The sequence below is a fragment of the Camelina sativa genome, chromosome 6 (assembly GCF_000633955.1).
Source record: "Camelina sativa cultivar DH55 chromosome 6, Cs, whole genome shotgun sequence".
NCBI classification, from domain to species: domain Eukaryota; kingdom Viridiplantae; phylum Streptophyta; class Magnoliopsida; order Brassicales; family Brassicaceae; genus Camelina; species Camelina sativa.
Genome location: NC_025690.1, coordinates 20893455 through 20908800, shown reverse-complemented (window position 1 = coordinate 20908800; position 15346 = coordinate 20893455). Strand labels below are relative to the sequence as shown.

General features: G+C 35.7%; 3 protein-coding genes across 3 annotated transcripts; 2 read left to right on the top strand and 1 right to left on the bottom strand.

The window, feature by feature from the left end:
* LOC104792656 lies at positions 3057 to 4696 on the top strand. The gene is made up of 3 exons (XM_010518845.1): positions 3057 to 3643; positions 3853 to 4177; positions 4267 to 4696. Exons 1-3 carry the CDS (start codon positions 3135 to 3137, stop codon positions 4492 to 4494), a joined length of 1062 nt encoding a protein of 353 aa, XP_010517147.1. The 5' UTR covers positions 3057 to 3134; the 3' UTR covers positions 4495 to 4696.
* On the top strand, positions 6386 to 8624 carry LOC104792655 (CBL-interacting serine/threonine-protein kinase 22). The gene has a single exon (XM_010518844.2). The coding sequence runs from the start codon at positions 6998 to 7000 to the stop codon at positions 8282 to 8284; it is 1287 nt and encodes a 428-aa protein (XP_010517146.1). The 5' UTR covers positions 6386 to 6997; the 3' UTR covers positions 8285 to 8624.
* Positions 10289 to 14086, bottom strand: LOC104792654. The gene is made up of 4 exons (XM_010518843.2): positions 13843 to 14086; positions 11960 to 13644; positions 10816 to 11756; positions 10289 to 10539 (listed from the first exon to the last, which is right to left on the bottom strand). Exons 2-4 carry the CDS (start codon positions 13415 to 13417, stop codon positions 10455 to 10457), a joined length of 2484 nt encoding a protein of 827 aa, XP_010517145.1. The 5' UTR covers positions 13418 to 13644; positions 13843 to 14086; the 3' UTR covers positions 10289 to 10454.

Sequence of the window (15346 nt, the reverse complement as noted above, 5' to 3'; positions counted from 1 at the left end):
TAGTATCTATAATTTTCTTATGTATAATCGTCATTATAAATAAAGAACAATGTCACCAGGGTCATACTTATCAAATTCATCTTGATCTACTCCATTAGCCTTACAAGTATAAAGTAACTGGTCTGTTTTGTGGTTAATAAAGAGCGTTGCAAAATTAGTTATAAAAATGAGAGCTATGTTTCCTGACAAGAGTATGTAGATGATATCGGGAATTTACTGCCAATATAATGTGTTTCATTTGTTAGGATGTAATGGTATAGATGTTTGATTCCGATAATGAAGAGAAAGACAACAAAGGTCAAGTACGATTATCCCATATATGTTATTTGAGAAGTTAGATTTTATATATTATATGAAAAGATCAAGTCCCTATCTAATTAGAATGCCTTTCATGATGAAAGTGGAGAGATAAACAGCTTTGGGAACTCGATGTATATCATCTTTAGAGAAACCTTGATAGGACTAAATTATTATTTATAATGTATCTACAATTGCTACACCTATACTTAACTCCGCATGACTAAGAATGAATACAATTCCCATCATAGTTACACAAACAAAATAAGTCCAACAATTGTAATAAAATTTGTGAAGTTTTTTTCTTAATGACATTATGTACCAAAATTATATATGGCGACGAAGATTTTGTTCTGGTTCGACGCCTGTATGTGCTATACATGGTAAATCTCATTATTGTCGCGCTATAGAACTTGATGCAGCTAATGCACTTTATAGACGTTTTGTTGTCCTTTATGAGTGTAGCAAATAAAGTGATATGGGTGTAAGTCCAAACTAATATGATTTTCTATAATATATTTGGATAAAAAAATAATATATAAGAATAACATCTTTACTCATGTAACCAAGTAAATGTTAATATGTGTATTTAACAAAAAGAAATGTTCATTTGTCTATTTCTGATTAAAAGTAAATCTGACAGAAAAAGATCTATAAATTTTTTTTTCAAATTTGAGGATCATTTGTTAGGTTTGTCTCTTGGTAAAACCTATTCTCATTAGGGTTTTAGACTCTATAGCCTAATTAATGTTTCAAATATCAACAATTAACCTCAACAAGAGCAAGAAGATATTTTTTTTTTAGATAGCTTAGCTAATTAATTACGTAATTATACATTTGCAATGTTTTAAACCCGAGCCTTATTACTTTGAAAACCACATTTATGGATTATGAATTCGTAACAGAAAATTATCAATTTATATATTAATACAAGAGTTTAATAAGTTTGTTATTTTCGATCATTTTGCCACAAGTAACTTAAGGATAAACATCATAATAGTTACACATTGTTGAAAGGGAGAAACCAATCAATCAATAATGGTGATTAAGGGCTTCTATTTGCAATTTACATTTTATAAATATAAATTTCTTGGATAATGTAAAAGATTCTGAAGAACAAATTAATGATGGTGTCATCTTAAAGGCATATTTAGTTGCAATTCTCTTAAGATAAGTAATTTCTTCGATAAAGTGAATGTTTTGAAATAACAAAATCATTAGGGGAGATGCGGATTGTCTACTCAGAAGCATGCACAAGAGATTATAAGGTATTTGATAGATTCATTACATCTTCTTTGATAGCGACAGCTTTGGTGCCAACAAAACTTGTTTCATGTCTCCCTATTTCGACACCTACACAAATTTAATATCGTTACAACAAACAGCTTCTTTTTGAGTGTATGTAGATTTTAAAACTATTATATATACATAGTTCTGCGCTTCTAATCCGTTTTGCATAGTTAAATTTGTCATCGTATTGCCCAAAATCCTATGAAGTAGAAGAATTTTAAAGACTAATCGAACGGGGACCATACTGTCGAACCTTACTAACGTACGGAAGATGCTATATGACTAACCAATTAGTATATAATCACATGCATGCCCTTCAAACTTCAATTATGCGGACACTCACTTACCACACTTATCTTTTCTATTTTGTATGTTAAAATGTAGATTAAACAAATCCTTGTTAACTTAGTTGGTCCACTTATCTAAATTTTTTTTTAAGAAAACAAATAAAACGAGACTTGGTTGGTACAGATTTTTGTTTTTTAATTACTCCGCGAGAAAAATTGGAACTCAGAGACAGCCAATGGCTATAATGATATACACTTTGTAATACATAACAATTAGTTATAACGACCCTTCGAGTTTCGACTAGCTTGGGGTTCTTATTAACTTACTTTATAGAATTTGTTTCTGTAAGATTTGATCATTCATGTCAACGTCGGGCTAACTAGTGACTTTCCATTTAAATTCCTCGGTTGGAAAAATGTAGTTTATGGGGCTTAATTATCTTTAATAATCCTAAAAGGGACAGCCACAAAAGTATACATAAAATATTTTATCCAATCGCATGTTTCCACTTTGTTATTTGTTTACTACTTTTTATTCCATACCAACTCAACAAGCTGAAAATACCAAATAAAACAATTCACTAAGTATAAAACTAAATGTTATTCAAAACTCAAACTGAATATAATTAAAAGTTGACCAAAGAAAAAAATATTACACCTGATTTTAATTCACTAATCACAAATTTTATTATTTTGACTTGGTCAAGTGTGTTATCTACATTTAAAATCATTTTGAATTAATAATCGCTATGATATGATATTTTTCTAAGGCTGTGAGTTCCCCTCCTTTTCTGTATATGTTCCTTACACAAGAGAAGAAGTTCGAAGCCTTTTTGTCTCTTTTAAAGGCTTATCTAATCTATCTTGTCATTTGAGATTGATTCGCAGCAACTAGAAAGATTGCACATTCAATGCGGCCCACATAATGGCTCAGCCCAAAGGTGGCAACATCATCCCTGTCTAACCGCGTTTTCCATCTGACATAATCATATTCAAATATCCAAAGCTGAAATGAAGTTAGAGACCCCATATGATCATGATCATTCACCATATCATAAAACAATAAATATTAGTTATGCTTCATACAAAATTCGTAATGGACCCTCACTTTCTTATAAGAAAAATTATAAAGAAAATAATACAACAACGATGTGCCTCTAACAATTGAACGAGTCTTTTTATTTCTTTTCTTTTTCTTTGGGGCGGATCATAGTTTAGAACCGCCCGAGACCTTCGGACTCTTTTCTCTCTCTGTCTCCGATGGCTCTGATGCGAACCAGGAGCCAATTGAACGTATCTTCTTTGACTCCACCACCACCACCTCCGTCTCCGATCCCTAGAGCCAGAGGTTCTCGTTGCGCTGCCAGCGAGATTCTCACCGAGATCATTGAGAGATCCGTTCAGGTTCCTGAGCTCACGCTTCCCGAATCTCATTCTGGAGGTGAATCTTGCGGTTCACGTCATCTGATCCCCGCGGAGATTGATTTTAGGTTATTGGCGTCGAGGAGAGAAGGCTCGGTTGATCGGTTGGTGCGATCCGCGAGAGAGTTCGGAGCGTTTCGTGTGAGCTACCATGGGATATCAGGGGAGGAGCTTAGGTCTCTTGTCAGGGAATCGGGTCGGGTATTCGGAGTTTTGGAAGGAAGAGAAACCGGGTTTCGCCGGAGTGTTGTCGGAAACAGGGACGAGATCGTTTGGGTACGGTCGTGGAAAGAGCGAATGGAATGGGCCCGCGAGTATATCGGACCTGAAAGGTACCGCTGCTTCAGGTATGAAAACATCTTTGATAACACTTTGTGAAAAGGCGGCAATAACACTTATTTTGGTAGATGATAAAAAGCTTCGTTCGAACTAGTTACCTTGTGTAATACGTGTAACCTAGGAACTTTTGCTGCTGATGGTATTGTTGTGAAATGTGTGTCACAAGTAACCAGTATATTTCCAAAATAATTTATTGAAAATCTTTAATTTGTTGCAGCGAAGAAATGGAGAATGTAGCTGATAAACTTGAAGGGATAGCGAGGAAACTAGGGCAGATAATGGTAGAAAACTCAAGAAGACAAAGTGATAAGAGGATACAAAGAGGAGAATCTGTGCTCAGCGTTTATAGATACAATCATGAAAACGTAACTGAGCAAAGCCCTCCTCTGCCCAAAGAGAAGACCGAAGATATGCTTCATTACACACTTAGCCTTCACCTTCCGGCTAAGAACTGTGAGTTCCGTGTCAATTCAGGGAAAGGCCCGCTTTCTTTCCACGCCGATCCCGACACTATCCTTGTCACTTTTGGTCGTCAGCTTGAGGTATATATGCATGGACATTTAAACACTATACATATGATATGATCAATCAGTTGTATAGTAATCTTGTAAACAAATTTGTGAAACTACAGGAGTGGAGTTTAGGAGAATTCAAATGTCGTCAAGGAGAAATCATCTATCATCCAGATGTGTATGGCTCCCCCACTTCCTTCTCCGTAGAGCTCAAGTGCATGTCTCTTTTCTTATCACACGCTTCTATTGCAACGTCCAAAACCTTCTCTTTAACCCATCAGATTGTCACTGCGTTACTTCTACTTTTTATCTTCCAATCCTTTTGGATTTATGGGTCACATATATGACCACTTAGAATATTCACATATATATGTGTACATTGTTTTTTTTTGTGTGGGAAACATATGCGTGCATTTGAATCTTGGATGATCAACGGGTAAAGTGTGTTTATCTATTAGGGTGGAAACTTCGGTTGTATATGTAAACCCAACACACAAGCTTTGTTGCTCTTATAAAAAGAATGCCAACATAGAATTTGATTGATGAGTATTTACTTTGTTTGGGCTCGAATTGCTCGACTTTAGAGAAACACAAATTTTCGTTATAAGCAATTTGTGTGATCTTGAAAACGTTTTCCCCCTCCTCTGATGAGTATATATAAAATTATTTTTCATATTGGAAAAGATTAAAGATTGTAATGTGTTTTCGTAATTCAACTTTGAGAAATCGCAAATATAAATCCCTCAATATTTGATTGAATGAGTTGTAATCATAAAACCATCAAACTTTTATCATCAGAACTCCCTAGATCTTAGTAATGGTTAATGTTTTTGCGAACTTTGCTTCGTAGAGCTTATAATATATATCTTTAAAGAAATGAGACCATGACGATGTGTGACAAAGAAGAAACGTCCTAGATTAAGAGTGACGGTGGTTGTTTCTTGTGATGGTACGGACGATGTCGATGGCTTACATACAGCATCACGGTGTTAAAGACGGTGTCTCCTCGAAGCAAGATGTCTTTATTCGTGATGACGGTAACAATGAGAATCATTATTCAATGATAAAACGAACGTGACGTATTACTTCTAAAAAAAAAAAAAAAAAAAATGTTTCCACAGCATAATAAAAGAAGTACGTTGACCCGGTAGGTTGGGTGTAACAAGGATATGACTCCACAATGACGCCCAAATGTTATATCCGCGAACTTAAGATGAATAGATATGATCGACGGTCATATGGTACAATATATACAGCAAATACAGTTTCGAAAGCTAATAAATACATTACATATGGGAAACCATATGAATCAGCAGGAATTTTTTTTTTTTTTTTAATTTGTTTTACTTTGTCGAGTTTTAGCCTTTGTTTCTTCTTTACATATATATTATCTTTTTGCGGAAGTTCACGTGTAAGGATTAAATTTTGGCTTTTTCAACAACAAAAGGGGTATTAAAATGATTTTACTCCACATACGAATGACTTGGATCCACGAAATCAACTTCAAATAAATTATGAGAAAAAAGAATTCGCCTATTATTAATCCATATATTAATCAAAATTTCCAGCTATCAAAAAGTAGTTATTATAAAGCTATTGAATTTCAAACAGTATTTTAACATTTGAAAATGTTATTATTTGTCATTCAAATTTAAACGGTATTTACTCATTGGATAATGTTATTGGTTTTATTGGGTAACTACGGTTTCACTTAGCTGTTAATTAAACCAATTCTCACAGTTGAAGAACCATCTTTTATAATTAGTTCCTTCTTTTTTTTTTTTTACATAAAACAGTCTCGGTAACTCCTTGGAGATGATGAACTGAAGCTTTTTTCCGTATACTTTGGAAGATCATTCATTCATTCTTTCTCTGTAATAAGGTATCGCTTTGTTGAGTTTTAAAATGTCTGAAATCTCTTTACTAATCAAAACCTCAAAAAAGAGCACAAAAAGGATTTTACGGGTTCCTCCAAAATTAATTTAAAGAGATTGTTGATTAATAAATTGTTGTTGATTAGTGTCTCAAATTATGTCGAGTAAATTTATTATCAACTTTACTAGAGAACAGTACTCTCAACAATTTATTATTAACTTGGTGCAAAGAGAGATTACAAAAGAAAATCAATGCCGGAAACTTTTTTTTTTACAGAAGCAATATAATTAACTACACCGGTAGTGTGAAGCTTAAACCATCTTCATGAATAATTTGTTTATAAACATTTCAATAGATAGTAACGTCAATCCACGTTGTTTTATCTACGACATCATTACTCAAAAAAAAGATAATTATATCCAACTTTTCCTTCTTCTTTTCGATACAATTTTTTTTGTCAACGATGATATTTTCTTAAGAAATATACTAACTATACTATAAGACTTTAAATTCCACCTGGAATTAGGATGTTTTGGTTGACCTGACAAGTCATTTTTTTTTTTTTTTGGTTTATAAACAACAACAAGAATTTAAAATACATGAACCACACACTGGGGAAATAAAAATCATGATCAAGCGTTGAATCGTAAATTACTGACTCTTATCTATATAACCTGGATGGTATATCGCATCTAATTCGAATGAGTAAAATCGTAAATATATATTATTGTATTGCATTACCAATTTGAAATTGTCTTGTATAAAGATTAATTCTTCCGTTTTTATTTTTTTAATCTAATTATATCATAAAGTCAAACAAATATTAAAATCTGTTTTAAAATAAAATAATGACTTACGTGGCAAATTGTGGCATTTCAATAAGAAGAGGCACCGCGCGCATGTCTTTTCAATATTTTGAGTTTGTACTATAGACTGTTTCTCTCCCTATTTGGCTCTGTTTTGTTTATTTTGTTCATGGCCGAAGACTCAAGCTCCTCCGATTCAATCATCGTTAACGTCGTCGGAGATGATAACAAGTCGGCCTTGTTCGGAAAATACGATCTCGGTAAACTCCTCGGCAGCGGCGCGTTTGCCAAAGTCTACCAAGCCGAGGATCTCCAAAACGGCGGAGAAAGCGTCGCGATCAAAGTCGTCCAAAAAAAGCGTTTGAAAGAAGGACTAACGGCGCACGTTAAGAGAGAAATCTCCGTCATGCGCCGTCTCCGTCATCCTCATATCGTGCTCCTCTCCGAAGTCCTCGCCACCAAGACGAAGATCTATTTCGTAATGGAGCTAGCCAAAGGAGGCGAGCTTTTCTCCAGAGTCACCAGCAACCGTTTCACTGAGAGTCTTAGCCGGAAATATTTCCGTCAGCTTATCTCCGCCGTGAGGTATTGCCACGCGAGAGGTGTTTTCCACCGTGATTTAAAACCGGAGAATCTCCTCCTCGACGAGAATCGAGATCTCAAGGTTTCCGACTTCGGTCTCAGTGCGATGAAGGAGCAGATCCATCCCGACGGTATGCTCCACACGCTCTGTGGTACTCCTGCTTACGTGGCGCCGGAGCTTCTTTTGAAGAAAGGCTACGACGGTTCCAAATCTGATATCTGGTCGTGCGGCGTCGTTTTGTTCCTCCTCAACGCCGGCTACTTGCCGTTTCGCGATCCCAACATCATGGGACTGTACCGGAAAATTCACAAAGCTCAGTACAAATTACCGGATTGGACTTCTTCGGATCTACGGCGGTTGCTCCGCCGTCTCTTGGAACCGAATCCGGAACTGAGGATCACCGTCGAGGAGATTTTAAAGGATCCGTGGTTCAATCACGGAGTAGATCCGAGCGAAATCATCGGAATCCAAGCCGACGATTACGATCTAGAGGAGAACGGGAAAATCTTAAACGCTTTCGATTTGATTTCTTCGGCATCGTCATCGAACCTCTCCGGGTTGTTCGGGAATTTCGTGACGCCGGATCATTGTGACCAGTTCGTCTCCGACGAGAACACGGCGGAGATTATGGTGAAGGTCGAGGAAGTTGCGAAGCAGTTGAATCTGAGAATCGCGAAGAAGAAGGAGAGGGCGATAAAGCTTGAAGGGCCACATGGAGTAGCCAATGTCGTCGTTAAAGTTCGCCGGCTAACTAATGAACTAGTCATGGTGGAGATGAAGAACAAGCAAAGAGACGTGGGCCTTGTTTGGGCCGATGCTCTTAGGCAAAAGCTACGTCGTGTGATTAACCAACCGGTTTATAGAAATCCCTGACCAATCCATTAAAAAATGGTTTCGAACCGTGCGTGAGAAATTTTTACTCGGATTTTTTTCAACGTAAAAAATACAATCGTGAGGGTTTCAACATTTAAACAAGAGAACCGGTTTTTTAATTTTCAAAACTTGATTGAGGATTCGAAAAGCATTATGGTGAACCGGTTCGGTTTACATTGGAGCAGAGAGAGTAATGGAAATGTTCCGCCTCTTTGTATATAAAAAAGGAAGAATACGAACTCGGTTTCTATTTCTTCCGGAGTAAACCAAATACAAAATTTATTTATTTTATTTGTTGGAGAGAATTTGAATAAAAAGTTGATCTGAAATTTGTAGTGTGTGACTCTGTGTGCGTGTGTGTTTGCAAATTTGGGCCTTTGTTTTTGCTAAGGGACATTGCTACACCGTTTGTAATATTTCTCGTGTTTGCTAATGGTACAAGAAATAAATAAATAAAAAAGAATTTTAGAAGTTGCATATGTAGATAGGAAAATACGAACTCGGTTTCTATTTTTTCCGCATCTTTGTATATAAAAATAAAAAAAGGAAAATACGAACTCGGTTTCTATTTTTTCCGGAGTACAAAATTATTTAATTTATTTGTTGGAGAGAATTTGAATAAAATTCTGATCTGAAATTTTAAATTTGTAGTGAGTGACTCGGTGAGCGTGTGTTTGCAAATTTGGGCCTTTGTTTTTACTAAGGGACAATGCTATACCGTTTGTAATATTTCTAGATATCGATTATGTTTGCTAATAGTACAATAAATAAAAAAAAATTTTAGAAGTTGCATATGTAGATAGTTAGTCTGATCACTAGTATGATGAAAACAAAATCTTAATAGTTAGTCTGATCAAAACAATATCTTAATCTTTACTTTGTTTTGATACTGTTTGATCCTCTCCTTGTATCTAAGTATTTGATCATTTTACATATGTAGATAGTTAGTCTGTTGTAACAATTCAACATTTGAAGCTTTTCAAGTGAGTCGTAGAACAGACATGCTCACTTGTAAAACTTCAAATATAAAGTTGTAGAAATTTACCCCAATAAAACAAAACAAATATAATAATCATAATTTAAACAATAAATTATACTATCATTTGCACTTTTTTTGTCCTAGATTTAAGTTTCAAGATTATTATTGTCTTATGTGTGACTATTGTTCTTGATCAATTATCACCCACATCCAGATGCCACATCCACTATCAATCCTATAATAAACCAAATCTATAAATCAAAATCATTCTTTACAACAATACTCAATGCCAACTTTGAACGAAGTAACTAAATTTTTAGATATTTTACATGATTAAGTATATGTAAATGTAACTAAAGCCAATTTTCAAAATTTTAGCTATCTCATGTCTGTTTTACATATCTTATCAAGAAGAAATATGAATCGTCTTATCGATTCAATCCATATACTCCTTCCGTTTTAATATAAATGAATTTTAGGAGAAAAGAATTGTTTCAAATTAAGCCATATTCAATTTTTCTGCAAAAGATAAATGTCACAAATTTCTTTTTGACCAACCTATTTTACATTATATTTTCTTATTGGTTGAATTCAGTTTATTTATATAATATATATATGTGTGTAAAAAAAGGTTATATAAATATTTTGTATTTTCTTAATTGGTGTGTCAAATAGCCCAAAATAATAATAATTGGTGTGCCAAAACCTTAAATATCAACTAAATAAAAGAGATGAAGTATTTTTTTAGTCCTTTTTTAAACCAAATTTACAAATACAAAAGTTAAGAACATAATTAATTAAAATTTTCGTAAGTTAAAAAACGCTACCAGCATATGGTTGAAAAGGCCCTACGAAAATTAATCTTGCCAAAAATATATGCAGTATTATCTTCCTTTCATAGAAGGCTTGAACTTCTTTTTTTGCCTCAGATAAGTATGCCTCAAAATGAGTCGAAGAGTAAATGAGAGAGGTATGTTATAAAGCAATAGTAGCTTTCCGGTAATTACGTGTTAAGTGTATGTAAGTCTAATCGAAGCTAGCCATCTTTTTTAAGTAAAAACTCAAAATCTTAGGTTAAAGAAAACCAGAGGACAGAGAGACAGACGAGGTATATCTGCGAAAGTTGTGTCCCAAAATGATTTTCAATGTTTGTTTTTTTTTCTTTTTCTTTTAACTTTCTTGAATTTGTGACTACCAAAACGACTGTACATCTTGGTTTAGGAATTGACCCTCCACAAATTGCCTCCCAGTCCCATCACCAGTCTTCTTCACTTTCCTGCACATTATTAACAAAACACAAAAATCATTACACAGTCCTCTTCATTGCTACTGTTCAAAATTCTAAACAAACCTAATCTTATAACTAATGTAATTCAGAATGTCAACGAGCAACTCTAAATCGTGTTACAGGCATAATCTGCTCTATAGCCTAGGAAAAAAAGTTACTCTGTTACTTCAACCTAGTCTCCTTGGACACATTATTATTATATCAGCCATGCCCACAAATATATTGAGCAAAGATAGGAACTAGAGGTTCAGAAACTAGTCTTACTTGAGCCAGTGATTCGGAGAAGGGAGTTCAAATGGGTTGTCTGGAGCCATCCCAGTTGGACTCATATATGCAACATTATTCGGGCTGGCTTCTTCTGGTCGACTATGTGACAAAAGACTCTCTGTGCCAGATGATGCTGGGAGGAACATTTTCTGTGACCAGGGATCATGGTTGCTTGGACCAGCAATGGGACTGAACGCGCCACTTCTCTGATCATTTTCAAAGTAGTCCTTCCTGTGTGAATACGCACTGTGAATAGGGTCATCTTTTGCAAATAACGATGATGTCCTATTATGAGGCACATGATGCACAGCATTTTCCTCATTAGATCTACTATTCTCTGAAGGTAGAAGGAGGTCTTGGCCAAAGGTGGTCTTCCACATTTGCCAACTTCCATCGTTAACTTGTTTTTCATCTGCAACTCGTAATCTTGACAAGGGAGATTCAATCGGAGATGGCTTATTGACCTCACAAAAAGGTGCATTCTTCAACAAGTGGGATTTCTCTAGTCCTACACCAGTTTTAAACTCGGCCCTTAGATCAAGTGATTCTGAAACAGGTCCCAGAAGAGATATTGGATCCGGAACATAACACGGATCTTCAAAACGCTCTTCTTCAGGCATAAAAGTACGAGCATTTTCCCCAGGCTGAGGGTGACAATTATCTCTTGAAGATGAGAAACCTAAGCTACTGATAGTCGATCCGCTGGAGTATGTAGTAGGTATGGTGAATGGTGATGGGAGCCCAAAACTGATTGGATTATCAAAGGTTCGTATAGAATGATCTTGATTAGGAACCTGTGAACTCTGAACATCTTTGGGCTTCGTACTAGGTCGACTTATAACACTAACATTGGAGGAAGCAGGCACAGATGGCGTACGGGCAAATAGTTGCTGCCATGATTTTTTAGGTTCTCCACTTGGTTGCGGCTCAGAAATAACCTGAGAGGAACATCATAATAATTTTAAGTGTCCTATATAAAACAAGTTGACGAAAACTAGAACAAAATTTAAAGTTGAACCTACTTCAACAGAGCAATCTTATCAACTCAACATATACAAAAAAGATTAGTTTAACAGAGTAGTGATTACTAGGTTCATCATTCAGATTGCAATGGCATAAGAAATTTGGCAAGAACACTTACATGACGATTAGTATTCCTTTCCCCTCCATTTGAACCAGATTTTCCAGCAACAAATTCAGGAGGATTAATATGCCTAATCTGAGCAGGTGCATGAGAATGGTCTGCAGAGCCAATGGTTGGCTTATTCTCTTTTGCAGTTGGAGCTGACATGTTGACACCTCTTCCAAAGAACCGGTTATCCGTAAAAGCCTTAGAAGACGAGAAGAACGTACCCTTCACACGATCAAAGTACCTACCGCCAGCACCTGTCATGTTACTGTTACTAGTAGCATTATTATCTACACCATGCCCATGTCTCTTTTCCATGTTCGGGCTCCTGAAATGATCATTTTTCTCAAGCTCACGCTTATGGTCAGAATCTTTTCCTATTCTCTTATCAAGTTCTTCGGCATCGGAATTGCTCTTACTAGAAGCCTTATCTCTTTCTTTCTTTCTCTCCTGACGCTTTTTCTCAGCCTCCCTTTTGGTATCTTTTTCCTTGGAAGCAGATGATGCTTTGCTACATTTCTCGGCTTCAGTCTTCTCATCTCTTAACTTTCTCCGTTCCTCCACTAGTCTAGCGACTTCCTCTCGTTGTTTTCTCTCTTCTTCCTCCAAATGCTCCTTTTCTAGCCTAGCTTGTCTTTTCTCCTCAGCCTTTCTGCGTGCTTTCTCAACCCTACTCTCATGAAAGCTGTTCCCATTCTCACCCTGCCTAGCCAGCAATCGTCTCTGGTCAGCATCAGTTGACGAATCATCAACTGAAGAGGTAAAGCTAAAAATCTTTCTCCAAAGCCACCTAATGCTCATGAAAAAAGAAGTAAGCAGTCGGCAAGCAAAAACAACGCCACTAGGATATGATTTTTCCACCAAACAATTCTCATCTTCACCAAATGTACTACCACTATTATTCCGCCAATGGGCAGACTCGCTAGTCCATGTGCTGTTATCTGGCCATTCTTGCCCGTGCATCCAACCATTCTCGTTCCATCCCTTTCCATTCAACATCTTACCACCTCTTCCTACAAGATCCTTCAAAATTCCAGAACCAGAAAGTCCTAACCTTGGAGGCACAGGCATGTCTAAGACAGGTCTCTTTGAAATATGCCCACAATAAGAACACATAAATCGCCCACCACCAGGGTTTTGGTCACGGTAAGGCGTTGAGCAGTTACGACAGCGACGTGTAGCAGTTTTCTTAAGCTTATGCAGTTCCATAGCTTCCAATCTCTTTCTCTCCCTAAGACGTGCATTTCTGCGGACCCGCCAAGTAGACAACTGAGGCATCAAAACCTCGTACCAGAACAAAGTAACCAAAAGGACAAATACACAAGCTAGCCTTGGAGAAGTGATTTCGAAACGAAAAGCAGGTGGAAGAAGCTGAGAGAGAGCCCATAGTCCAATCAAAGGTAAGACCAACCAAGGCAGCATCGTTGCAACCCGGCGAGACCACTTTTGAATCACACACAATATACACATTATCCTCTCAAACCAACCCTTTTTCTCTTCTTCCTTATCAGACCGTAACCAAACCAAAAACCCTAAACTTTTTTTTCAGAAATGATTCAACCCGCGGGATGTGCTGAGAACAGAAAACCCTAACCCTAATCTTCCTGCCAGGTTGTTGTATACCATCGAAAGTATACTTTGCTCCCCAGCTCCAGAAAAAAACTTGAGCAAAAATTAGGGCTTCAGAAGAATCAAACCTAAAATGCAAGAGCGACAAATTTGAAATCAAATTGAAGACCGCCCACATTCACAAATTGAAAGAATCGATTCGATTTATACAAGTAATGAACAAAACCAAGAAAACCCAGTTCGGAAACGAGCTCGAATTAAGTCATGGTGCAATGTGATAGATGGGAGTGGGCAAGAGAGAGAGAGAGACAAAGGAAGAAACTTACCGTGAAAAAGGAAATTAAATGGGCGAGTTGCAGCAGATTCAAGATTCGGATCCAATTTCGGGTAAAATAGCGTATTCGTTTCGATTCTTGGCAGCGAAGAAAACGAAAGATTGATATTAGATGACGAAGACGATGATGGTGATGAGAGAAATGAGAAACGACGAAGAAGAAGAAAAGAGAACCCGGGTGGTGAAATCGGGGCTGGGTCCTTAATTGTATTCTTCTTTCTATTAGTCGGTGGTGCCTTTCATGCGCCCCCTTCGTTTTAGGTTTATCCAAACACTCTTAATATTTTATTATTTTTATTTTATTATTATCTCTTTTTTTACAGTACTAATTTACACATGTTGAGTTGATAGATTAATTAAAAAGACTTTGTATGATTTTTTTCTATATTAAAAACTAAATTATGTATATATAGATTTTATATAAATCAATTGACATGAGATTTTCCCTTTTTTAATTGGGTATTGCTTCATTTATCTTTTTCCTTTGTTGGATAGTGTATAATAATGTTGATTATTTCTACTTTCTTTACTTTTTTTTTTTAGTTTATACTTTTAACTAACACAATAAATTAATGGAGCATTTACAACACCAGTAAAAAAAAAAAATGAATTTACTTGTTGTACTCTAAACACACGTATAAAATGAAATGATTGAATTAGCTTAGATACACGTGGGAAAATTGTCAAATTTTAGGTGAAAGACTACCCATTTTTTTCATTTTAGATTATCCATTCTTTTATAATTTTTTAAAAAACATTTTTGTCAGCCATTTTAAATTAGACTAATGTTTGGTTTATATGATGTAAACAAAAAAAAATCGGATATATACTATGATATGATATAGATTAAATTTAATTTATTTTCCATCACACAAACGAGAGACTTCATCTTATATGATAAGAAAACAATTGTACTCTTTAAAACAATCAAATTAAAATGTTCTTTAGAAGAAAGAAAACAGTTGTGCTCTTTCAATAAATCTCAAACACACGTCAAAGTTCAAACACTTGACCCTACCGTAACTCGACGTGACGCTACCGCCAAGCAGAAGCTCAGTGGTGGTCAATGCAAGTGTTGGTAATTTTGCCATCACGATGAACTCTAAAGTTCTTTTTTTTTTTTTTTTTTTTTTTTTTTTTTTTTTTTAATATTCTTTTTGAGGTTGTGAACTCTAAAAGTTCCACAAGCCATTCCGAATCTTCTCTGAGGACATTGACGTCTTCTTCATCCATCAAGATCACTCGTTCATGTCTAAATGTTGTTATATGTTATTTCTCTGAGCTAGAGCTAAGTTCAATATAAGAAATAAATATTTTTACATTTTATATCTACAACTTGATGTAGAAGGACCTGCTGGAGATCCTCGTCGTATACGAATATAAAGATGGGTAGAAACCTCACATCCTAAGAACTCGCATGATAACGAATATATAGACTGAAGTATTTTTATTTTACTAGGGACATTGGTATAAAGAAAATATATTTAACCATTTGA

Bases quoted from the DNA above. Each gene is read 5' to 3' on its own strand.
- LOC104792656 (XM_010518845.1), top strand. From the start codon at position 3,135: ATGGCTCTGATGCGAACCAGGAGCCAATTGAACGTATCTTCTTTGACT. The intron at 3,644-3,852 runs GTATGAAAACAT...AATTTGTTGCAG, and splicing joins GAAAGGTACCGCTGCTTCAG to CGAAGAAATGGAGAATGTAG. The intron at 4,178-4,266 runs GTATATATGCAT...GTGAAACTACAG, and splicing joins CTTTTGGTCGTCAGCTTGAG to GAGTGGAGTTTAGGAGAATT.
- LOC104792655 (XM_010518844.2), top strand. From the start codon at position 6,998: ATGGCCGAAGACTCAAGCTCCTCCGATTCAATCATCGTTAACGTCGTC.
- LOC104792654 (XM_010518843.2), bottom strand. From the start codon at position 13,417: ATGTGTATATTGTGTGTGATTCAAAAGTGGTCTCGCCGGGTTGCAACG. The intron at 11,757-11,959 runs GTAAGTGTTCTT...TGTTCCTCTCAG, and splicing joins AAAGGAATACTAATCGTCAT to GTTATTTCTGAGCCGCAACC. The intron at 10,540-10,815 runs GTAAGACTAGTT...AATAATGTGCAG, and splicing joins TCTCCGAATCACTGGCTCAA to GAAAGTGAAGAAGACTGGTG.